At 54.1% G+C, this 22462-nt stretch overlaps 2 protein-coding genes across 2 annotated transcripts; both read left to right on the top strand.

Moving 5' to 3' along the window:
* Window positions 1-4219: 4219 nt before the first annotated feature.
* Window positions 4220-9878, top strand: LOC133627767 (E3 ubiquitin-protein ligase RBBP6-like). Its single transcript, XM_062014797.1, has 6 exons — window positions 4220-4264; window positions 4801-4940; window positions 5430-5629; window positions 6367-6470; window positions 8952-9149; window positions 9798-9878. Exons 1-6 carry the CDS (start codon window positions 4220-4222, stop codon window positions 9876-9878), a joined length of 768 nt encoding a protein of 255 aa, XP_061870781.1.
* Window positions 9879-14137: 4259 nt separating this feature from the next.
* LOC133627766 (ubiquitin carboxyl-terminal hydrolase 42-like) lies at window positions 14138-18622 on the top strand. Its single transcript, XM_062014796.1, has 10 exons — window positions 14138-14324; window positions 14767-14877; window positions 14958-15060; window positions 15209-15276; window positions 15429-15499; window positions 16050-16132; window positions 16382-16493; window positions 16783-16923; window positions 17141-17241; window positions 18415-18622. The coding sequence occupies exons 1-10, from the start codon at window positions 14138-14140 to the stop codon at window positions 18620-18622; spliced, it is 1185 nt and encodes a 394-aa protein (XP_061870780.1).
* The last annotated feature ends 3840 nt before the right edge of the window (window positions 18623-22462 follow it).

Here is a 22462-nt window from a genome sequence, read left to right as displayed (position 1 = left end):
TGCCCAGCTTGGTGTCATCAGCACTCAGGGTGCACTCAATCCCCTCATCCCCGTCACTGATAAAGTTGTCAAACAGAACAGGCCCCAGCACTGAGCCCTGGGGAACACCACTGGTAACTGGCCACCAACTGGACTGAACTCCTTTCGCTACAAGTCTCTGGGCTCTGCCATCCAGCCAGTTTTCCACCCATCTCCAGCGGGTCCATCCAAGCCCCAGGCAGACGGTTTCTCCAGCAGGATGCTGTGGGACACTTTATCAAAGGCGTTTCTCAAGTCCGGGAAGACACACCCACAGCCTTTCCCTCATCCACAGTAAGTGGGTCATCTTGTCACAGCAGGAGAGCAGAGTGGTCAAACAGGACTGACTTTCCTAAGGTAGCTCCTTTCCTTTTGTAAGGTACCTGCCTTTACCTGGAGATAACTCCCACACCAAAGTGCTGGGAAGGCAGAACATTCCTGGCTGACAGACTGCTCTGGGAGCTCTCTAAAGGGGAAGAAGGATGTGGGATTTGGAACTTTCTTGTGTCTCTCAGTGTCCACTGGATCCCTCTCAGCTGCAGCCTGGCCTTTTCAGTCTGGGCTAAGCAGACTAACAGCATACAAGTGAGGATAAGTCCCAGAGCCAGAGGACTAGGCAGGTGGAATGTGCTGGCTGACAGGGTACACTGGGACCTCCTAAAGGGGTAGGGAATGTGGGGCTGGGGGCTTTCCTGTGCCCCTCAGTGTCCACTGCTCACTGAATCTCTCTCGGCTGCCCGCTGGCCGATGGGCAGAACAAGTGCATACACTTGAGGACAGCTCCCCCAGCAAAAGGGCCTGGAAGGCAGAGCTGTGCTGGCTGACAGGGCGCCCTTTTTCAGTCTCGGCTGTGTGCAGCAACTGGAACAGTCTGCAGGTTGCTGCCTAACGGAAGGTGCTAAGAAGGAATGGTTTTGCTTGCACAGAGGTGACCTTAGTTAGGGCATTTGCAAATGAGCAGGAAATCTGGGGCTGTCAGCTTTCATGCTTCCCAAAGTCTCATCAGCCACACTGCGTAGCACCCTCAGCTGATTCCTGACTTTTGGCGTCTCAGCTGAGCGCAGCGACTGCAAATGGTTCCCAAGCTACAGGAAAGAGCCATTGTGACACTGCTGCAACCACGGACACGGAGCGGTTGCTGAGGCAGCTCCAGCTGCCGTGTCACAGTGCTCTGGGCACTGAGGGCGTGGGGTGCAGGTGCCCAGAGCTCCTGGCCAGAGCGCCCGAGTCGCTGTCGTGAGCGGCCAGGCCTGGGAGTGCTGCGTGCGCCCCAGGGAGCGGAGCCCCGACCATGTCGTGTGTCCACTACAAGTTCTTCTCCAAGCTGACCTATGCTGCGGTCACCTTCGATGGCCTCCACATCTCCCTGCGCGACCTCAAGCGCGAGATCATGCGCCGGGAGAAGCTGAAGGCGGCCAGCTCTGACCTGCAGATCAGCAACGCCCAGACCAACGAAGGTGCGTGGGGGCGGCGGGCGCGGGGCCTCAGGGCCCTGCTCTTTGGGGCTCATCTCGTGGGACAAATGAAGGTTTTGCTGCTTGTGTTTGATCCTCAGAGCTGAAGATGTCTTGCAGCCTGCAGCTCGTGTGTTGAGACGAGAAGTGCAGGGTGTTAGATGTACCATGGGGCTGTCCTGTCTGTAGCGGGGTTCTCTGAAGGGCTCTGACACTCCAGAGTCAGACACTTGCTCACAGACTGACAGTTTTTTCTGTGCTGCCTCTGCTTTCAGAATACACCGATGAGAATGCCTTGATCCCCAAGGACTCGTGGGTTATAGTCAGGACAATCCCTGCTGTAGGAGTTAAAGCCACCAGCCAAATGTCTGCTCGGTGAGTATCCAGTATCCAGGCTTTGATGTTCAGGCTGGAGACTCTGTTTTCCCTGCTTTGTGCTGGAGGCAGGTGCTTTGTTTTAAGTTCTGATCCCTTTTATTTCTTCTTCTAGAAATCCAACTGAGCCAGTGAGCAGAACACCAGAAGTGGTAAGGAAAATCACAATCTCCTACCTTTTCTGTACATGGCACTGAGTTCTAACCACTCCAGCCTTGTATTAATGGTCCAAAGATTGACTTGGTGTGTTTTCCACTAAAACTGCTGTAAGCACAGTGTGTTTGACTCAGCAGAGCCCAAACTGCCTGTTGCTATCACTTGCACAGCTGTAGGGTGAACCTCTGATGTGTGTGTGTGTGCCCAGTGGTGTGCTGTGTTTCCTTTTGAAGTGGCCAGAAGGTTTCCTGTGGGACCTGGTGTTGCACAGCTGGGCTGTGCTGGCTTTGGGGCCGTGGGACCTGGTGTTGCAGAGCTGGGCTGTGCTGGCTTTGGGGCTGTGGGACCTGGTGTTGCAGAGCTGGGCTGTGCTGGCTTTGGGGCTGTGGGACCTGGTGTTGCACAGCTGGGCTGGGCTGGGTTTGGGGCTGTGTCGGTTCCAGATTTGCACAACTGAACGTGCTGCTGTGTTCTACATCTCTCTGTGGCCGGCAGGAGGGATGTTTGTACAGGTTGTTGTGTGCTTGCTGTTTCTTGCAGTTCACATTGTTTGGTGTGTAGCTTTTGCCATTTTCACATTGTATCAGGTAGCTTTTTGTTTTGTTTTAAACAGTTTGGGGTTTTTCTGCCCAATGGCTTGTGAAAAAGTAACCCCAAACCACTGCAGAACCACTGCTGGGACACTTGGTCCCGTTTCTGACGTTCCTGTTTCTTTCTCTATGAACAGGCTGCTGAGGCCCGTCAGGTGACTGATGCTTCTCCACGGCTTCCTCTGGAGCGGCTGGTTAAGGTAGATCTCGATATTCCTGTCACATACTGCAAAGAAAAAGTGTTTGCCTCGTATTTTTACACCTGATACTGTGCCCCAGGGCAGGATAACTCTTGTCACGTGAACAAAACCTTAGCCTCAGTTGTAATAGCTGAAGTGCTTTCTTTACCCTGCGGTTGCCAGAGTTTGGGCAGACAGCAGGCGAGGACCTTCTCAGCCTCCACGTGACACTGCCGTGTTCCGCAGCTGCCGGGCACAAAGCAGCAGCACTTCAGAAGCTGCTTCCTGCTGCTCAGAGGGTTTGTTAATTTGGCCCTGGAAGCTGACACAGTTGTTAAAAAGAATGTAGTTGTCTGTCAGTTCTGGACTTGGGTAAAAGCTCTCCAAGGGATGTGCACCCTGAGGCTTTGGAGAAAACATGAATCTTTCCAAAACAGACGGGACCAGGAGGTAAAGCAGCTCCAAACTGCTCCTTTCTCTGACCTGTGAGAAGCTGGGTCGCTTTGAATGCTTCTGTGTCTGAAGCCAGATTCCAGCAAGCAAAACCACCTGCCCTGACTCTGAAATTGTGGGTCCTTGTCATGCTGCAAAATGGAAACAGTGACACTTGCCTAGATCTCAGTGGCATGTGCTTTGAACGGCTTCTCCTTCAGATAGTCTGGAGCCTAAAAATCATCTGACAAAGACTGGACAGTGTGATTATTTTCTGCACGTAGCTTCAGGCCACTTGGAGGGAAAGTGGATTGGTTGCACAGGTCTGTGGGTATAATGCATCAGCAGAGGCCAAGGTTTTGAGTGCCCAAGAATGCTGTTTCCAAGTAGGTTGAGAGGCAGCTACACACGTGTGACGGTGTGAGGGCTCCCCAGAACATCCCCAGGACAAGTGTCTTTATAGGAGCAGCTGTTTTCATGCAGCCTCGGCGAGCATTGCACTGCTCCTGGCAGCGCTGGGTGAGAGGGGCTGTCTGTGCCTGTGTGGGCTTCAGTGTGTTTCTAATGCCCGATCCTTCCCTGTGGAGCAGACTGCCAACCTGGCCGAAGCCAACGCTTCCGAAGAAGATAAAATCAAAGCTGCCATGATCCAGTCCTGCCTGTACTACTATCCCCTGGAGTAAGTGCTGAGCACGTCAAGTCTGTTCTTGGCGGGGGATGGAAACCTTGTGGAGGCGTTTGTTTTGACAAGAGACACACACCTGCACTGCTGTTTCTGTTTCCCCACGCACTTTTAGTTACCTGTTGAACCGCTCCTGTGCACCTCCACCACCATACATCTGCTTTCGCTGCGGACAGCCTGGCCACTATATCAAGTACTGCCCAACAAGCGCGGTGAGTCTGGGGCACTGCTGGGCTTAGTTTGGATGTTTTCGCCTGCTCACTTACGCCCCAAGCCCAGGAACACTCATTCACGTCAAGAGTCGTTTCTCCTGGGGTGAAATGCAGCGCTTAGATGGCAATGTTGCAGAGCCCTTACGATTCAGGCGAAACTGGAAAGGTAAAGGTGGGCTTTTCCTTTTTCTAGGGCACAGCCGTTCAGTACTTGCACGGATCTTTCTCTGGGAACTTTTTCTTTGCACCAAAGAGTGGAATTCTCTTTTACAGGACTGGAATTGTCTCTGGGCTCTAACTCTTTTGCAGGAGAGCTCTCTTTTGCATGAGAGTGTGTTCTGTATAAACCAGACGGTTCTGTTGGCCGCATCTGTTCAAGATTTGGGTGTTTTACTGACACAAGCCTCTGGGCAGGGGCTCACGCCATTCCACGTTAGTCACTGACTGTATCTGCACGAGGCAGGAAGTCACCCGGCACCTAGAGATGGTGAATCTAAGTTTCCCCTGCAGCTGATTGAGAGCCCAAGACTTTGGGAACTCCTGGCTGCATTCCTTTAGGAAAAACAGTATTTCAGTCGAGGAACCTTTACACTCGACAGACAGAGAGGACAGAAAGGCTCCTGCTGCTTAAAGCAACCCTTGAGATGCCCTTTCGAGTGTGGCTCTGAAGATGAGCTCTGTCTGCACTTCTGTTCTTAACAGTACAGGAGACTTGCCACTGCTCCCAGAGTGAAGAGGAGCACTGGAACTGGCAGGAGTTTCATGGTGGAGCTGGGTGATCCCAACACGGAGGGCGCGATGCTGTCAAGAGATGGGAAATACGCCATCGCAGCCACTAATGCGTAAGTGTGGCATCGATTGCACTGGCCCCAAAGTGAGCGAGAGGAGCCGTGTGTGCGTGTGTGAGAGGCAGAGCAGCCAGGCTGGCCAGCATCTGTCCTTGGGAGGGAGGCAGCAGTGTCACTGGATCTTCCCCTTCCAATCTGCCCTCCTTTTGAATATGATCAGATCCCAGGTGTGAAACAGGCTGAAGTTGTGCTGTTGCTCTGATCTGCAGAGATACTGCTGTGTGCTGACAAGAGTGGCTGTGTGAAAAAGGGACGGGAGCCCTGGTGGGTTTCTGTCACAGGCCTCCTTTTGCAGCAGCTGTTTCTTCCTTTTCTAAAATGCAATTACTTGGAGACTAAACTTCTCCTGAGCCTGCAGAGCAGAGGTGGGATTCATACCGTGGATTTCTAGCTGTCAAGAAAGGATTTGACTAGTCTGAGTGGGTGAGTTTTCCTTTCCCCGTCTTTAACGTTTTCCTTTTTCTTTCCCCACTGTCCCTCCAGGGCAGCTTTTGCTCGAAAAAAGGAAGAAAAACTTCCCGTCATGCCACAGGAGCCATCGTCCTCCTCCTCCTCCTCCTCTTCCTCCTCCTCCTCCTCCTCCGCTGTTCCGATTCCCGAGGAGCTGCTGTGTCCCCTCTGTAAAGAGTTAATCACGGACGCAGCTGTTATTCCCTGCTGCCGAAACAGTTACTGCGAGGACTGTAAGTGTTACAGCCATGCTTGTTAACTCCAAACATCACATCTCACCTTGTGAAAGCTGAAAGAGGAGATGACAAAAGAGCTTTGTTACCTGTTGTATTGAAAACTGAAGTACACTTGGAGTAGGAAAGGGCTCTTCTCATGCAAAAGAGAAAAGAGAGGGAGCGAGCTCTCTGTTCACTTTTAATGTATCTACTTAAAGGATGTCTACAGGCAGAAGGAGTCTGAGGAGAGTGCAGAGTTGTGCAGGTGAATTCCAGGGTAGATACTGAAGGCATTTAGTCTGCTCACAGCCCTTTTGTTCCCACGAGACTGTTCAGCCAGCTCTGGTCACTTGCTGTGCTCTGCCACAGACAGACAGTCAGGCATTTCATCCACATTCTTCTCCACAGGAGAGCGGGTTAAAACCTGCCGAGCTCAAACCTACTGGTGGCTGTGTAGATGAACCTTGAGCTTGGTGACTTCTGACTCTACTAGAGAGTGGAAAGAAGGCGAGTCAAAACCTCAGAACACAGCCCACTGACATCTGCAAATGGTCCAGGAGGGACAGAGCAAAGCTGTGGAGTCATTGGCTGCAGACAAGGGAACGTTTGAGGCGGTTGGACATTTCTAGCTTCACGCTCTCAGCTCAAGGCCAAACTCACCCCTTAATCAGAGACAGGCTTTTGTAACTGATTGGAACCCTAAACCTTTCCTCAGTTTGGCTCAGAGCTATTTTGGTGGTTCTAACTCTTCACAGGCATTAGAAGAGCACTGCTGGAGTCTGAGGAACGTCAGTGCCCAACGTGTCATCAGACAAATGTTCCTCCCGGCTCTTTAGAGGCCAACAAGTTCCTGCGCAAGGTAGCACCGTGGCTTGGGTGGAAGGGGCTTGTGAGGAAAGTCTGTTTGCAAACAGCTGGAAGGGGAGGAAATGTTCTTTACATCTCCCCAAGCAAGGCTCAGTGGGGTGAGGCTGAACTGGCCATGATCTGTTGCCAGAGAAGCTGACAGCACTTTGCAGGCATTCTGGCCCATTCAGGTCACACCTCTGTTTCCCAGCACTGCCTCCCTTTCCAGTTGGCTGTTAACACTCAAATGCTTTAAATGCAGCTGCTCTGAGTGACCAGTCATTCATATCAGTGTTTAGTGGGATGTGCCCATGTCTCTGTCTCTGGGTTGATTTTGGGATTGACAGCTATTACAGGGACACACATCCCTTCCCTCTGTGGAGGCTTTTGTTTCTGAGTCTCCCGAAGCTCCATGGTGCCTTTTTGTAAATGTTTTTCTGCCTCTAGATTGTGAACAACTTCAAGAGTGACACTGGCTACAGTCAGCAGATTCAGCAGCAGCCTCAGCAGCAGCTGCCGCCGCCTCCACCTCCAGCCCCACTCCCCAGACAAAGAACACACAACCTGCAGCCTGTTCTCCAGCCGACCGTTCCCAGCCAGCAGCATCCCCTCATCATCCCACCAGCTTCTCCAGCTTCTTGGCCTGCTGCTGCTTTGCCACCATTGATCCCTGGTCCATCATCTGTGGCAGCTGGGCTGCCAGGGAATCTGTGGCCTGCTGTGGCCTCTGCTCTCCCTCCAGCAATGTCCTTCGCTCCCCAAGCTCAAAAGCCAGATGGACCTTTTTGGTAAGTGACTCTGAAGAACAACGTCAACACAAAAGACACCAAAGTGCTGAAGTGAGGTTCTTCTTTTGGAGCTTCTCCCCCAGTGGTGTGTGTGTCCTTAGGGACAGCTCACTGAAGTTGCCCTGTTCTCCCAGTCTGTGTCTCAGTGGTGTACTGGGCTGCAGTTACACGCAAAGTGCCTCTGACACCAGCTGAAACGACACAGGGCTTGTTCCCATTTCCTTTGAGTTGCAGATGGGAAACGTACCCAACTAACCCAAGAGCAACGTCCTTCTCAGGCTTTCCCTAAAGCTTGTAGGAAATGGAAGGTGCTTGTGCTGGAGTAGGATGGGCCCTTTTGCATTTGCAGGCAGTGTTCATTGTCTCATCTTGGCCATGTTTTGCTTCTTGGTGCCTTTTTGGAGTCAAGGTCAAACTCTCACTGGAACAGAGCTCAAGCTTGTTTGAACAGGGAAAAGAGAAAAGTCCCAACTTGATGAGTTGACAAGGGGTTTGGCCAAGGAACTGCTAGAATACAGGAAGGTTGAAAAGGAGCTTTGCAGCTGCTTGCCGTGCCTGTGGTGGAGAAGCAGGTTGTGTTGGGGACTCAGCAGGAGCTGGATTTTCTGCATCTCCATGTTCTCATTGTAACTGTTACCCCAAAGCACTTTGGAGGAGATGAGTGAGAGAAATGGTCTTCATTTGCTCTTTGGTCTGTCTCGTGGAAACACAGGGAGAGACTTTCCCCTGGGCTGCAAACCAGTGGCTTTTGCGAGGATTTGTTTTGACATTGTTCGTGTTTTTCTGAAGAATGGCAAGGTCAAGCTTGTTCTTCAGGAAATCTGAAACTGCTGAGAGACCTTAAGCGGGGGAATGATGCTGAAGAACATGTGTGTAATGATGTGAAAGGGTGCCTTAAAAACTAAGAAAACCCCGTGAAGAAGCAGCACAGGCAGCTGCTGGGTTTTATCCCCCCAGATCCCTTGGGCAGGAGCCTGTGTGGCTCTCTGGCAGTCATGCTGTCAGTCTCTAGCCTAGAGGGATGGCACTGAGTCGTGTTACTGGAGGCTGAGCAGGGAGGCTTCTCTTAGATACAACTTCTCTTGAAGGCAGACACCTGGCTGGAAGTGTTGAATGAAAACGTTGTGTGTTGGGTTTCAGTACAAGAATTGTAGACCCTGTGCCCATTGACAAAGGACAAGTGGAGTTCAATAGTCTGAGCTGAGATTTGCACACGGAGCTTTCCAGCCTTCAGGCTGAATCAAGTGTTCTGGATGTTGGGTGCTGCGCTGTAGCCATTGACTTGCTCTTTTAGCATCTTCCTGCAACAAAAGTGATTTGCACTGTGTGCTCTTGTGGAGGAGTGACAAATGTGGGTGTTGAGGTGGCAGTTGAGGCCAGGCTGCCCCAGCTGAGGCCAATCAACAGCTGTGGGAGTTCACATGATGGGAGCGAGTGGAAATGGACCTGCCCTTCTTGTGCTGTTCTAACAAGGCAGCAGCAGCTCTGTCTTGCACACAGAAGCTTTCCCATAGCAGCAGCTTTCTCAGTTTGCAGAACTATTTTGTCAGCAGCTGAAAGAAGCTTTGACAGAAACAGATGGAGAGAGGAGAAAGCTGGAGAGACAGTCTGCTTTGAATTAACATCTTGTGTGTGTGTGTTTTTTCCAGGTCCAATACTCCCTATGGGGCTTCCCTTGGCTCTGGAGGCTCCTACATCTGCCCCAGGTCAAGAACAGGTTCTTCCCGCTCGCGCTCCCCATCCCGATCACTCCATGGCCGTCGCCGTTCCAGATCCAGGTCTCGTGGCCGTCGCCGTTCCAGATCCAGGTCTCGTGGCCGTCGCCATTCCAGGTCGAGGTCTCGTGGCCATCGCTGTGCACGGTCGAGGTCACCCCCATGCAGAAGTTTCTACCCACAGTACAGGTAAAGAGGAAACCAGGGACCTGACAGAGATGGCTGCGTGGGGGAAATGTGACACGGGCGGGAAACAGAAGAAGAAGAGCAAAGAGGAAGAGCAAGATGACCCAAACTGTCACTGCATGAGGGAGGAGAATAAATTACTGAATTCCTGAGTCACCTGTATTCAGCTTTGTTAAAATGCCAAAGAACTCAAGCATGACACATCTGTTGCACCTGAGATATCGCTGCCTGAGTCTTTCCTCTCTCTGCAAGACCTGTATAAAGGGAACATTTGGTACAGAACTGTGAACTGAGACCCATCACATGGAAGGTTTTGCTGAGGCATCTGGTTTCTAACCACTGTTAGCTGAGTGGAGTTCCCTTTGCTCTGTAAAGCTTCAGAGCTCGGGGTTTTTCAGTTGCCTGGTAGAAGCAGCTGGTGTCAGTTCTCAAACACCCACAGAAGGGTTTGCAGAACCCCTTCCAGATCAGCTTCATCACTTTGAGGGCGACAAAAAGCTTCCACGTGATGAGATTGGCAGTGGCGGCTGAACGTGAGCACAGCAGGGACCTACACTGAGATGGGTGGAAACTGGCTGATGGCCAGGCCCAGAGAGTGGTGGGGAATGGAGTTAATTCCAGATGTTGTCTGGTCACCGGTGTGTTCCCCAGGGCTCAGGGCTGGCACCTGCTCTGTTTGGCATCTTTGTCAATGACCTGGATGAGGGGATGGAGTGCACCCTCAGTGAGTAGGACGATCCTTTCAGGATCTGGCCCAGGCTGCCCAGAGAGAGTGTGGAGGCTCCTTCCTTGGAGGGCTTCAGGACCAGCCTGGACACGTTCCTGTGTGACCTGATCTAGGTGGGACCTGCTTCTGCAGGGGGATTGGGCTGGATGATCTCTAAAGGTCCCTTCCAACCCCCAGCATGCTGTGATTCTATGATTCTATCTCTGCAAGCTGGGTAGGCGTGTAGATCTGTGTGAGGGCAGGAAGGACCTTCAGCGGGCCCTGGCCAGGCTGGAGCCATGGGCTAAGTGCAATGGGATGAGGTTCAACAAGGCTCAGGCTGGAGTAGAGGGGCTGAAAGCTGCTGGAGAGAAAGGGCCTGGGGAGCTTGATCAACAGCAGCTGAACATGAGCCAGCAGCGTGGCCAGGTGGCCAAGAAGGACAGTGGCATCCTGGCTTGTGTCAGAAGGAGTGTGACTAGCAGAACCAAGGAGATCATTGTCCCCTTGTACTCAGCTCTGGTCCACAAGCTAATTCTGAATGTCCTTCAGAAATCATTTGTTGTCTGCAGACATCCCACTCCAGCTCAGTCCAGATGTTCCTTTTCTTCTGCATTGTTGTAAGACTGGTATAAAATCTTTTGGCTGTTCACTGTGTGTGTCTGAGTGCACAGAGAGAAAGAAGAAGGCAATAATCCACACCTGCAGCCATACTAAACAGCACACTGAAAACAGCCTCAGATGTTTGTGAACAGCAAAATCCTGTTCACCCTTCAGAGGCTCCCCCCTCCACTCCCCCAGCTCAGAAACGTCTGGTGAATGTTTTTCCCCTTGTAAACAAGTTCAGGCATTTCACAGGGAGCCATCACTTGGGTCACTTTGCTGTTTTCTTCTCTTTCCAGTGCATTATGTTTTCTTTGCCACGAACTTGTGAAACGAGCCCGGTACCCGCAGCGAGCAGGACTGGAATGTGTGTGTCTCATGGGCTGAGTTTAGCGCAGCTTCACCACAATGCTAAAACCCCGACAGATGTTACAGAGTGCTTTTTGTGGTGAGGCTCAGCAGCTCCTGAATGGTGTAAAAAGAATGGAGGAACACCAAGTTCACTCTGAGTTTAGGCCTAAACTTCATGTGAAACGGGGTGGTGAGCTGCAAGCAGAGGGATTGACATAGAGCCAACTTAGCCAAGCTGTCAAGGTTAGAGCCCAGCTCAGAGCCAGGGTTAGCAGCAGCGTGTTCCCAGACTTTGGGAAGTGAGAGATAAGCTGCATTACAGCAAGGCTCTGTGACCAGCACAGGAGCTTTGCACTCAGGAGCTTACTATAATGACAATGCATTTGATGTGAAACTGCTGTTATCTCGCCCCATCTTGGGCGCTAAGAAGGTGTGTGGTGGTTTGACGCTGGCTGGATGCCAGGTGCCCACCACTCCGCTCTGTCATCCACCTCCTCAGCAAGCCAGGGAGGAGAGAAAATGAGAGTCTGGTGAGCTGAGATAGAAGCAGTTGAATAAAGAAGCAACAAAGCCACGTGCAAGAAGCGAAGCCAAAGCAAATCAAGCTGTTCCTCTCTCCCTCCCATCAGCAGCCACGTCCGGCCGCCTCCCGAGAAGCCGGGCTGCGGGATGTGGAACGGTTGCTTGTGGAAGGCCAAAAATGAATCTTGCCCCCCTCTTCCTGCTCCTGTCCCCCAGTTTCTCGTGCTGAGCTGATGTCATATGGGATGGAATATCTCCTTGGTCAGCCTGGGTCAGCTGTCCTGGTCATGGCCCCTGCCAAGATCCTCCCAGCCGCAGCTATGGGTGAAGGTGGGGGAAGGAATGCTGGAGGGACAGCCCTGATGCTGGGCGAGCAATAGCCAAAACGTGGATGTGCTATCAATAGCAACAGTAGGCACAGCACTGCAAGAGCTGCTGTGGAACATCACCACTACTCCAGACCCACTACAGGAAGCAAAATTTTGGGGAAGCAAAGTTTGGTGAAGCAAAAGCTTGGGGAAGCAAAAGCTTGGAGAGGAAAAAGATTGGGGAAGCTAAGTTTGGGGAAGCAAAATGTGGGGAAGCCACACTTTGGGGAAGCAAAAGTTTGGGGAAGCAAAGGAAAAGGAAAGCAAGTGGATGAAAGAAAAGCAAAGCAAAGCTTGAGCAAGCAAAGTAAAGCAAAGCAAAGTTTGGGGAAGCAAAATTTAGGGAAGCAAAAGTTTGTGGGAGCAAAAGTTTGTGGTAACAAAGTTTGGAAAAGTAAAACCTTGGTTAAGCAAAACCTTGGGGAAGAAAAAGCTTGGGAAGCAAAAGTCTGGGGAAACAAAAGTTTGGGAAAGTAAAAGCTTCAGGAAGCAAAGCAAAGTTTAGGGAAAGAAAGCAAAGTAAAGTTTGGGAAAGCAAAGCAAAGTTTCAGGAAGCAAAGTTTGTGGAAGCAAAATGTTGGGGAAGCAAAAGCTTGGGGAAGCAAAGCAAAGGTTGGGGAAGTAAAGCAATGTTTGGTAAAGCAAAGCAAAATTTGGGGAAGCAAAGCAAAGGAAAGCAAGTGGATGAAAGACAAAAAAGAAAAAGAATATGGAAGAGAAGTAAATCAAAGCAAACCAAAGGAAGGAAAAGCAAAGGAAAGGGAAAGGGAAAGGGAAAATAGAAAAAAGAAATGGGAAGAAAATCCCCAGTGATGAAGGAATACACACACCAACTACAAATCATCTGGTGCAGGTGGCTGGCAAGGGGAAATCCTGTTTTGACACTGTCTCCCACTACAACCTCATCAGAAAGCTCAGGCAGTGTGGCTGGGATGAGTGAAGATGAGGTGGACGGAGAACTGGCTGAATGACAGAGCCCCGAGGGGGGTGATCAATGGCACAGAATCCAGATGGAGGCCTGTGGCCAGTGGAGTTCCACAGGGATGGGTTCTGGGGCCAGTCTGGTTCAATATCTTCATCAGCCACTTGGATGAGGGGACAGAGGGACCCTCAGCAAGTTCCCTGCTGGCACCAAACTGGGAGCACTGGCTGATTGCCCAGAGGCTGTGCTGCCAGTCACCCTGTACTCGGTGCTGGTGAGGCCACACCTTGAACCCTCTGTCCAGTTCTGGGCCTCTCTCTACAAGAAGGACATGGAGGTGCTGGAGAGGATCCAGAAGCAGCTACCAAGCCAGGAAAGGATTTGGAGCACGTCTCAGATGAGGAAGGGCTGAGGGGTCTGGGGCTGTTTAGCCTGGAGAAAAGAAGGCTCAGGGGAGACCTCCCAGTCTCTGAAAGGAACCTGTAGCCAGGTGGGGGTTGGTCTCTTCTCCCTAATGACAAGCAATAGAACAAGAGGAAACAGCCTCTTTTGTGCCAGGGAGGTTCAGACTGGATGTGAGGAGGAATTTCTTTGCTGCCAGGGCTGTCAGGCCTTGGATCAGCTGCCCAGGGAGCTGCTGGAGTCACCGTCCCTGGAGGGGTTTCAGAGCCGGGTGGGTGTTGCACGGAGGGCAATGGGCTGGTGGGTGATGGGGCTGGGACAGAGGCTGCACCCCATGAGCTCAGAGGTCTCTGCCAGCCAAAGCGATTCTGTGAGGCCGTGACCCACCCAGTGTTTGTGACATCACCTGGCCAGGGCTTGACCTGCACAGCAGCAGCACAGCAAAAGCCATTTGGGCTGAGCTGCCCTCGGGACAACTCGGCTCCTTCCCTCCCTACTCGCCTTCCAGCTTTTTCACGCTGTTTGTCTTTTCCTGCTCACTTCTCAACTACCATCCTCCTCCAAAGGTAACTATGATTTGCCTTTCAGGACAGACTGTAGAGCAGGCAGACAGGGGGTGAGAGCAGAGGCTGGTCTATACCTCCTGATGTCGAGGCTGAGATTTCTCTGGGCTGACCAGGGTGGAGCTCCTATTTGCTAAACCTTCTTTCTTTACCACAGAGTAGAACAGGTCAGAAGTGGGGCTGCGGCATCATCTGAGGCTTTGGGCTCAGCCAAGAGGTGCAGGAAGCCCACCCTGACTGAGGCTGTAGGAAGGGAGACAGAGAAGGGGCAGGGCAGAGGCAGCTGTTCAAGGAGAGGCTGACAGTCAGTCACTGCTGCAGACAAGCTGGGAAAGGGAGGTGTGACTGTCAGCAACGTCAGCAGGGGAACAGACTCTCTTCCAGAACGCTTTCTTCCCCAGTAAATGCCCACGGCAGTGTGAGGTGTCCCCAAGGGTTCTGGCTTGGAGGTTAGAGCTGGGTGTCCCAAGTCCCAGAACTCGACTTGTCAAAGGTGTCACAGGATGGTCACATCCTCTGACAAATTCCATCTCTGTGCAGTCATTGCCGAGGGAATGGCTCCACCAGAATGGAGCCTCTTTCCCCCGGAGAAGCTTTGCATGAACTTGCAGCCAGGACAGAGCATCGGAGCAGGACTCTACAACATGGGCAACACGTGCTTCCTCAACTCCGTGCTGCAGTGCCTGACGCACACCCCGCCTCTGGCCAACTACCTGCTGTCTCGGGAGCACGGCCAGTCCTGTGAGTACTTGCAGGAACATCTCCTTGGCAGTCCCCTGGGCACTTCTCAAGGGCTCCCAGAGCCTGGCATTTGATTGAGGAGAAAAGCAGCCCTGTTGTATCAAAGTCACCAGTTGCTGTGCTTGGAACACTCAAGCCTAGAAGCCTCTTTTCCCATCTAGGTGTGCTCCTCTTCAGAAAGGCACCTCCTTCTAGCCCTGGCTCTCAGGCCTTGCTCCTCTCACTTCCACTCTCTTGTCTGGTTGCACAGAACACTGGTGTCAGTTTGGCATCTCTCTCAAGTTTTCTAGTCATTAACCTGCCCAGGGCTCCTGGGGATGTTGACACCTGGGGAGGAGTGGAGACTCCTTACAGCTCCCAGGTCTCAGATGGATTTCCCATTGCTATGGAGATTTGGCTGACTTGAGGAGCTTCCTGCCCTCCCTCTTCTCTCCCTCTTCAGGTCTTCAGCGAGGTTTCTGCATGATGTGCAGAATGGAAGCCCATGCTGACATGGTCCTGCATTCCTCAGGCAAGGTGCTGAAGCCTTTGGCTTTCATCAATGTCCTTTCATGTAAGTCCTTTCACAGCAGAAGCTGCTTTTAGAGGTTTCCTTCCCTTCTTCGAGGAGACAACTACTAACTTCTTTCTTAGTGATAGGAGAACAATTCCAGTGGGGCAGGCAGGAAGATGCCCACGAGTTCTTACGCTCTGCTGTCGATGCCATGCAGAAAGTTTGTCTGAGAGGAATCAGCCAGTAAGCACAAGCAAACGACCTTTCCCACGTTCCCAGCCCCTTTGGGCTCCTTGATGGGCTCTCGTCAAGGAAACCCTACTCTCAGGGCTTTCAGACAAAGCCGGTCCCACGGAGCTGGTAACTCTCTGCCCTTGCTGTTTCTTTCCAGCTTGGACGCCGCCTCTGAAGAGACCACCATCGTCCATCAAATATTTGGAGGACAGATGAGATCCAGAGGTACTTTCCCATGACTATTACTCTCCTTGGGATTGTCTGTGTCCTGCCAGCTGGTGAGGAACAGCTGCTGGTGTGACTGGCGTAGTGGGTAGGAAGGACTGGCAGCCTCGCTCGACTTGCCCTATGGCTGAGCCTTTTCCCTCGCCTTCCAGTCACGTGCTTGAGCTGCAATGCAGTTTCTGATTCCTACGAGGCCTTCCTGGATGTCTCTCTGGATATAAAGGTAAGAGGTTTTATCATTGCACTCCAGGGTATCCCAAGGCCCCTGCTGCTTTCTGGAATCCATGCAGTTGGCTCAACAATGTGTGCTGTGAACACCAGAGAGCTTGGTGGTGCGAGGGAAGAGGAACAGCTTTGTCCTCCTGGGGAGGCCCTGGCAGGAGGTGCTGGCTTTTAGCTGGGAAAGCACAAATTCTCCTCTCCACACCCTTGACATACTCTCATCCTTCTTTTTGCCCTCCCTCAACACTCCGTTTGGCTCCCAGGCTGATGGGGTGGACTGTTTTCATTATTGATGACCCCTGCACGCCATCAGCAGCTGAACTGTGTGGTGCCACAGAGACCAGCTCTTGACTGAGCTTGTCCAACTCAGTCCCTGGGGACTGAGGGAAGTGTTCACCCAATCCCCTCTCTCTGCCTCCTCTGGACACTGCCTGTGGGCTCCCAAAGGGTCTCCTTTGTGTCAGCTGCCCGGGTCTCCTTGTCACCTTCTCGTGAGTGTTTGGGCAAGGGTGTCGCTCCAAGTCCAGGACTCTCCTTTCTCATTCCTCCAGGCAGCCTCATCTGTCACCACAGCTCTGAAGCACTTTGTGAAACCAGAGCACCTGGATGGTGAAAACTGCTTTCACTGTAGCAGGTAAGATGATCCCTGATGCCATATTAACAGCAGGTTTGCCGTGAAGGTGCTGCATGGCCTCCAGCAGAAGTCGCCTTGTCACGGAGGTTTCTGGCACAAGAGTGAGAGGCAGCTTGTTTGTCACGAGGCCTTCTGGTACTGGCTAAGGCTGACAGTGACACAAGGCTGTGTAAGCCATGAGAGCTTGCCTGGCCTTCCTGGGGGAGAAGTGGGTGCATTTTGGCCCTGGTCTCCGTGCTTGCTTCCAAGGTGTGACAAGCTGGCTGCCGCCTCCAAGAGGCTCGCAGTGCATCGTGCACCCAGGGTTCTCACAGTGTGCCTGAAACGCTTTGACGCCTTCACTGGCAGGAAGATCTGCAAGGCATGTACACCACTGGAGGGCAATAACCTTGTCTCCCTGGAGCAGGAGGTTCCCCAAAGCAGGATGCTCTTGCACACGTTGCTGACATTGGGTTCTTCCCGTTGCCTGCTGCGGACACGAGAGTTGCCGTGGGCAGACCAGAGTTGCCGTGGGGAGATGAGCATCTCCTCTGCTCTGAGAGCGCGGCTTTGGCCCAGAGCAGTCTTCTGACACCCAAACCACGACGTTCTGGGGGCTATTGCATCTAGTAGTTCAGGATCATTTCTGATCCCTCTTGGTCTCTCTGTAGGCTGTGGGGTACCCTGAGCGCTTGGATCTTGGGCCCTACATGTCTGAGACGCCTGCAGAGCCGCTCCGCTACACCTTATACGCTGTCCTGGTGCACGCCGGTTCCACGTGTGACGTGGGACACTATTTCTGCTACACAAAGGTACCGAGCAACGGCCTTCCCAGCAGGGGAGAGACGTGTGCCACGAAGAGCAGCTGACAGGGCAGGGCTCCTGGCAGCCCAGGTCTGGGGGGAAGAGGACTCCTTAGGAGCTGGGCTGGATTTGTTTGGTCCTCCTCTTGCTCCTACAGCTGTCTGCTGGTGTCTCTGTGGAGAAACCGTGCAGCTCCTCTGCAGACAGCAACGTCTTTCTTCACAGGCCGGCAATGGGCAGTGGTACAGGATGGATGATGAGTCTGTGAATCCTTGTGGCATCAATACAGTTCACAGGCAGCAAGCCTATTTGCTGTTTTATGTCAGGTAATGGCAAGTCTTACAAGAATGTGTCCAGAATATGTTTCCTTTCCCCAGCCTTGCTGTGTTTCTTATCCCCCCGAGTGTTTCTCTTTCTGTTCTAGGAGACAATTCACTCCCTGCAGCATTCAGTGCTGAGCAATCTGAACTCTCCCACCTCGGTCCTTCTCATCCCTCACTGGACTTTGGGCTGCTGCCATGCTGTCAGCCTCTACTTGTCTGCTCTCTGCAGCTGGCTAATGTAGCCCTTAAAGGGACAGGGAGAGACTCTTTCTTGGGGAAGGTAGTGATAGGAGGAGGGGTAATGATTTTAAGGGGAAGGAGGGAAGGTTGATGTCAGATGTTAGGAAGAAATTGTTTCTCTGAGGGTGCTGACACACTGGCACAGGTTGCTCCGAGAAGTTGTGGGTGCCTCCTCACTGGAGGTGCTCAAGGCCAGGTTGGAGTGGGCTTTGATCAACCTCTTCTAGAGGAAAGTGTCCCAGACCATGTGGCAGGAGAGTTGGACCATGATCTTTTAGGTCCTTTCCAACCCAAACCCTTCTGTGATTCTATGTGTCTATGAAATGGAGGCTGTGGGGGGCAGAAAGATGAGGACATGCTCTGACAGGGGCAGAACTGGTGGCAAGACCCCAATCACAATTGCCATTTGTAGTCTTGGTTAAGTCTTCACTCTGTCGCAGAAGCTGCTCCAAGGAAATGACTCAACAGTCCAGAACAGCCCTAAAGCAAGATCCGTTGTCTTTTCTTCTCCCCAGGAGCTCTGATTTGAAAACTGCAGAAAGAGCTTCTTCCTCCATCACAGCATCATCTGTCCCTTCCTTCTTCAAGCTGTGGCAGTCTGGCACCCAGCAGGCAGGTTCTGCAGGAGCACAGGGTCTGCCTCCACACACCGAGGTAACTCTGGCGAGGTGGCTCAGGGAGCCAAAGGGACGGTGGGTTTCTTTCTGGGCTCTTGCATTGCAACTCTTCACCCTCCCACGCTGCAGCTTTCTTCCCAGCCACAACGCTTCTCCCTCTCAAAGCATCCCACCTAGATGGGATGCTTTGGCCTAGATGGGATGGCTTGTTGGCCTTTGACCCTTCTGCCTCTGCATCCCTCCAGGATAGGCTTTGGGAGGGCCTGAGCTGTCCCCTCGCACAGCTTCTGGAGAGTCCCCACTGTTCTGGTCCTTGCAGGAGCAAAGGACAGGACCTTTTCACAGCTCTCTTTGCAGGACACGGCAGTGCACTCTGCACAGGGCAGCAGCTCCTCTGCAACAGCCAGCAGAAGCCAGCTAAGCCAGGCAGCTGCCCCAGTGGCACGTGCAGGCCGTCTGCACCTCACCTGGCCACGGACATGCAGGAGCAGGAAATGCCACTGCTCAGGCCCCCGACAACACGTTGATGCTGAGCTGTCTGGTCAGCAGACAGCAGGCAGACACAGACAGAAGCGCACACACAGCCCTTGCTGCCCCCGTGAGAGCAGCAGCGCCAGGCAGAGGGTCCGCAGCAGATCCCCACAGTGGGGCAGCGGTGATCACAGCCGGAGCGTTGAGCCCGGGGACTGTGAGCACTCAGCAGGAAGGTGGAGAAAGAGGAGTCAAATCCCTGACCATGCTCCCAGCAATGACACAGCTCCAGGGTCCTCCAAGGTCCAGTGCGAGGGGGTTCCCACACCCAGGGCTGCCAAGAAGCAAACTCAGCGGAGGCAGAGAGGGAGCAGCAGATCTGCGACGCGGGGCCATGATCTCCGCAGCCGTTTCGTGGAGTTCACTGATTATCGCAGACCAGCAAGGAGAAAGAGGAGAGCAAGTCCTCCACGTTGTGGCGAAGCCCCAGGGAAAAAAGCAGCTTCAGGGCCCTCCAGGATCAGCTCCAAGGGGATTCCCACATCCAGGGCGGCCAAGAAGAAACCTCAGCGGAGGCAGTGAGGGAGGAGCAGCTCTGCAGTGCGGGGCTGTGATCTAATGTGAAAAGAGGGGTGTCCCAACCTCCTGACACCCACCCTTTAGATATTTATAAATGTTAATAAGATCTCCCTCAGTCTCTTCTTCTCCAGACTAAACAGCCCCAGGTCCCGCAGCCTTTCCTCGTGTGAAAGATGCTCCAGTGCCCTGATCATCTTGGTGGCCCTGCACTGGCCTCTCTGCAGCAGTTCCCTGTCCCTCTGGAGCTGGGGAGCCCAGAACTGGACACAGGACTCCAGATGAGGCCTCAGCAGATATGGCAGAGTAGAGGGGGAACAGACTCTCCCTCGACCTGCTGCCCACACTCTCCTTGGTGCCACTCAGGCTGCCATTGGCTTCTTGCCCACGAGGGCACGTGGCTGGCTCATGGTCAGTTTATTATCAACCAGCACCCCCAGATGCCTCTCCTGGAGCTGCTCTCCAGCAGGTCACCCCCAGCCTGTCCTGATGCATGGGGTTGTTCCTCCCCAGGTGCAGGATCCTGCCCTTGTCTTCATTGAACTTCATGAGGTTCCTCTCTGCCCAAGAATGGAAGGGGATGGACTTGTTCTCTGGCTCCTTCAGGAGCTGGGGAGAGGCCAAATGCAGGGGAGCTGCCATCCTCCTCCTCCACCTCTTCCCGCATCATTGTGGGGCTGCAGACCCCACATCAGCCCCTCTGTCCTCAGGCCCAGCACGGTCCCTGCCCCGCTGCCCTGTCCCCAGCACACCCCTGGTGTTTTACACCCCAGTGAGAGTCCTTACGTGTGCAGCTGAGCCAAGTAGCAGCTCTGGGGGTGCAGAGATGGTCTCTGGGGGGCCCCTGGGGCACAACTGGAGGAAGGGTTCATTCCCTGCACACTGCAGCTCTCTGTCCCACACAGCACCGGCGCTGGCTCCATCACGAGCTGCCCCTTGGACGTTCAGGGCTGCCCCACACTGCAGCTCCCTGCAGACCACAGCAGCAGCTCCTGAGCAGTCATTGTCCCCTCCAACCAGCCAGACAAACCCTGGAGCAGCCAAAGTCCCCTGTGAGTTCCCAGAGCCTGCTGGCAGTTACCTGCCCTCATCCCACCTCATCTCCAAGGTCACAAAGTGCCCCACATCCTCCCAGCAGCTCCCAGTGGGTGCTGATGGCACAAACACACCAGGAGCAGCCCTGGGCTGCAGCAGCTCCCAGGGCAAGGACGGGCACTGAGGACAATGCAAGTGCTGGCAAAGGTCCTGGGGCACAGGGCAGCTGGGGCTGGGGTAGGCAGGAAAGGTGCAGCAACAGGTCACCCCAACTGCATGGGGCTGTGGCTCTGTGGGCTGCAGCTCAGGGGGTCACCCTGGCAGAGGAATAAGGTGCCAATAAGGTCCCTTGCCATCTCCTGCCATTCCCCAGGGCTGTGGGTGGCTGCATGAGACGCTGTGGGTGCCTCTGGCAGGGTGGGACCTGGCCCGTGGCAATGCCAGACTGGTCCTGGCTGAGTGGGAGGAGGAAGATGGGAACTGAGACACAATGGGGCAGGGAGGAGGCAGGCCAGGCACTGACTGAGAGTGGGCTGAGCAACCTCAGGGTCCAGGTTTGGGGTTAGACTCTGGACTGGATTCCTATTGTCCTTTCTCAGGACTGGAGACACCAGCAACACCAGCTGCAGCTTGGCAACGTGACCAGCCAGCCTGGACCCTGCTCTCACACACACTCATTGCTCCTGGAGGGCACAGCCAGGTCCCTTTCTGGCCTCTTACCTGAACAACTCACTCCAGCATCCCAGCTGTGACCACAGGTGTGCTCACCCCATCCCCTGTGTGTACAGTTGGACAGGGCAGACTCGGAGCCACGACACTGAGCATCAACCAAACAAATGGGGCCAGATCCTGGACCAAAATGTGCATTCCAAAAAGCTCGAACAGCAGACCCACATCCCAGCTGCTTGCAAACCACTGCAGCATCTTTCAAGTCCCAGTTGTCATCACACGGTCCCCCACTGTCCCTCATGTTCCACCTCCACTCTCCCAACAGTCTTTTCTCCCTTTTCTCCCCAGCTCTGCAAAGGGTTGAGGCTGCCCAGCAGCAGACCTGCTGTACCATTCACAGCCCCACAGCCTGCAGCACATCCCCACTATTCAACCCCCCTTTCCCATGCCCCCTCTCTCCTCCCCAGCACAGCAGCCCCCATATGGCCCCGTGCCCCAGCCCCACACCTCCCTCTCCCACCCACACAGGCACAGCACTGACTCCCTTGAGCACCTTCTGCCCCTCGTCCCAGCGGCACCCGTGAGGAAACCGAATCGCCAGAGGTATCCCGATGAGCACGCTGGTGCCCACTGGCCCTGGGCTGTGGGACAAGGGAGCCAGCACTTACCCCTGCACAGCTGCAGCCCGAGGAGCAGCCACAGCACCCGAGGCCACAGGAGTCCCTCCGTGCCCATCCTGAGCCTCCTGCCCCGCGGGCACAGCCCTGCTGCTCCCCACTCCCCGGCACGGCTCCCGCAGCCTCGTGGGGCTGCTGCTGATGGCAGGGTGAGATCTCTGAGAGATGCCAACGCAGCTGCAGGAGCCAATCCAAGCAGCAGCACCTTTTGAGATGAGATCAGGAGCTCTCTCCCCTCTGACACAGCTCAGCCCGCCAATGAGCTTCTCCAGTGCCCTTCATGCCCATATATGAGGGACACCACGGTCCCAATGCAGGTGCCACGGCTGCTGCCAAGGGGCAGAGTTATGGGCCGAGGCAGGCGCAGAGGGGAAATGGGTCTCCAGGCCCTCACCTGGGAGAACTGGGAGCACTGGGAGCACTGGGAACACTGGGTGTGCTGAGCACTGGGAGCACTGGGAGCACTGGGTGTGCTGAGCACTGGGAGCACTGGGAGCACTGGGAGCACTGAGCATCCCCAGGGCTACACTCATCAGAGAACCCACGAGGGCAGTGTCCAGCAGCCCCGAGCTGTGGGGCTGCACTGGGTCTGTGTCGGGGTGGACAGGGAACAGCCCCTGCCCTGCTGCAGCCCCTGTGGGACAGCCCTGGGCTGGGGGCAGAGCTGCAGCCCCGGCCTGCAGGAACATCCCTCCTGGAGAGCCTCAGGACAGGGCCCCGGCAGGAGCCGCGCTGGGACACGTCCCCAGCCCGGCAGCAGGAGAGGCCCCAGCGTGTCCCCAGCCGTCCCCGTGTGCCCCAGGGGCCGTTGTTCCCTGCAGGCAGATGCATCGGGAGCTGCAGCTGCAGTTGCACAAACCGCAGCCCCCGCGGCCTCGCAGCACTCGCTGCGCTTCCCCCACAGCGCCGGGCCAGGAAGCCTGAGGTTTCCTCCTGGCA

This window comes from Colius striatus, chromosome 25 (genome assembly GCF_028858725.1).
Source record: "Colius striatus isolate bColStr4 chromosome 25, bColStr4.1.hap1, whole genome shotgun sequence".
NCBI classification, from domain to species: Eukaryota; Metazoa; Chordata; class Aves; order Coliiformes; family Coliidae; genus Colius; species Colius striatus.
This window is presented reverse-complemented; position numbering and strand designations above follow the sequence as displayed.

Excerpts from the sequence above, each read along its gene's own strand:
- LOC133627767 (XM_062014797.1), top strand. The coding sequence starts at position 4,220 with ATGGCAATGTTGCAGAGCCCTTACGATTCAGGCGAAACTGGAAAG. Across the intron at positions 4,941-5,429 it reads GCCATCGCAGCCACTAATGC|GGCAGCTTTTGCTCGAAAAA; the intron begins GTAAGTGTGGCA and ends CTGTCCCTCCAG. Across the intron at positions 9,150-9,797 it reads AGTTTCTACCCACAGTACAG|GGCTCAGGGCTGGCACCTGC; the intron begins GTAAAGAGGAAA and ends TGTGTTCCCCAG.
- LOC133627766 (XM_062014796.1), top strand. The coding sequence starts at position 14,138 with ATGGCTCCACCAGAATGGAGCCTCTTTCCCCCGGAGAAGCTTTGCATG. Across the intron at positions 15,277-15,428 it reads AGGACAGATGAGATCCAGAG|TCACGTGCTTGAGCTGCAAT; the intron begins GTACTTTCCCAT and ends CTCGCCTTCCAG. Across the intron at positions 16,924-17,140 it reads ACTATTTCTGCTACACAAAG|GCCGGCAATGGGCAGTGGTA; the intron begins GTACCGAGCAAC and ends CTTTCTTCACAG.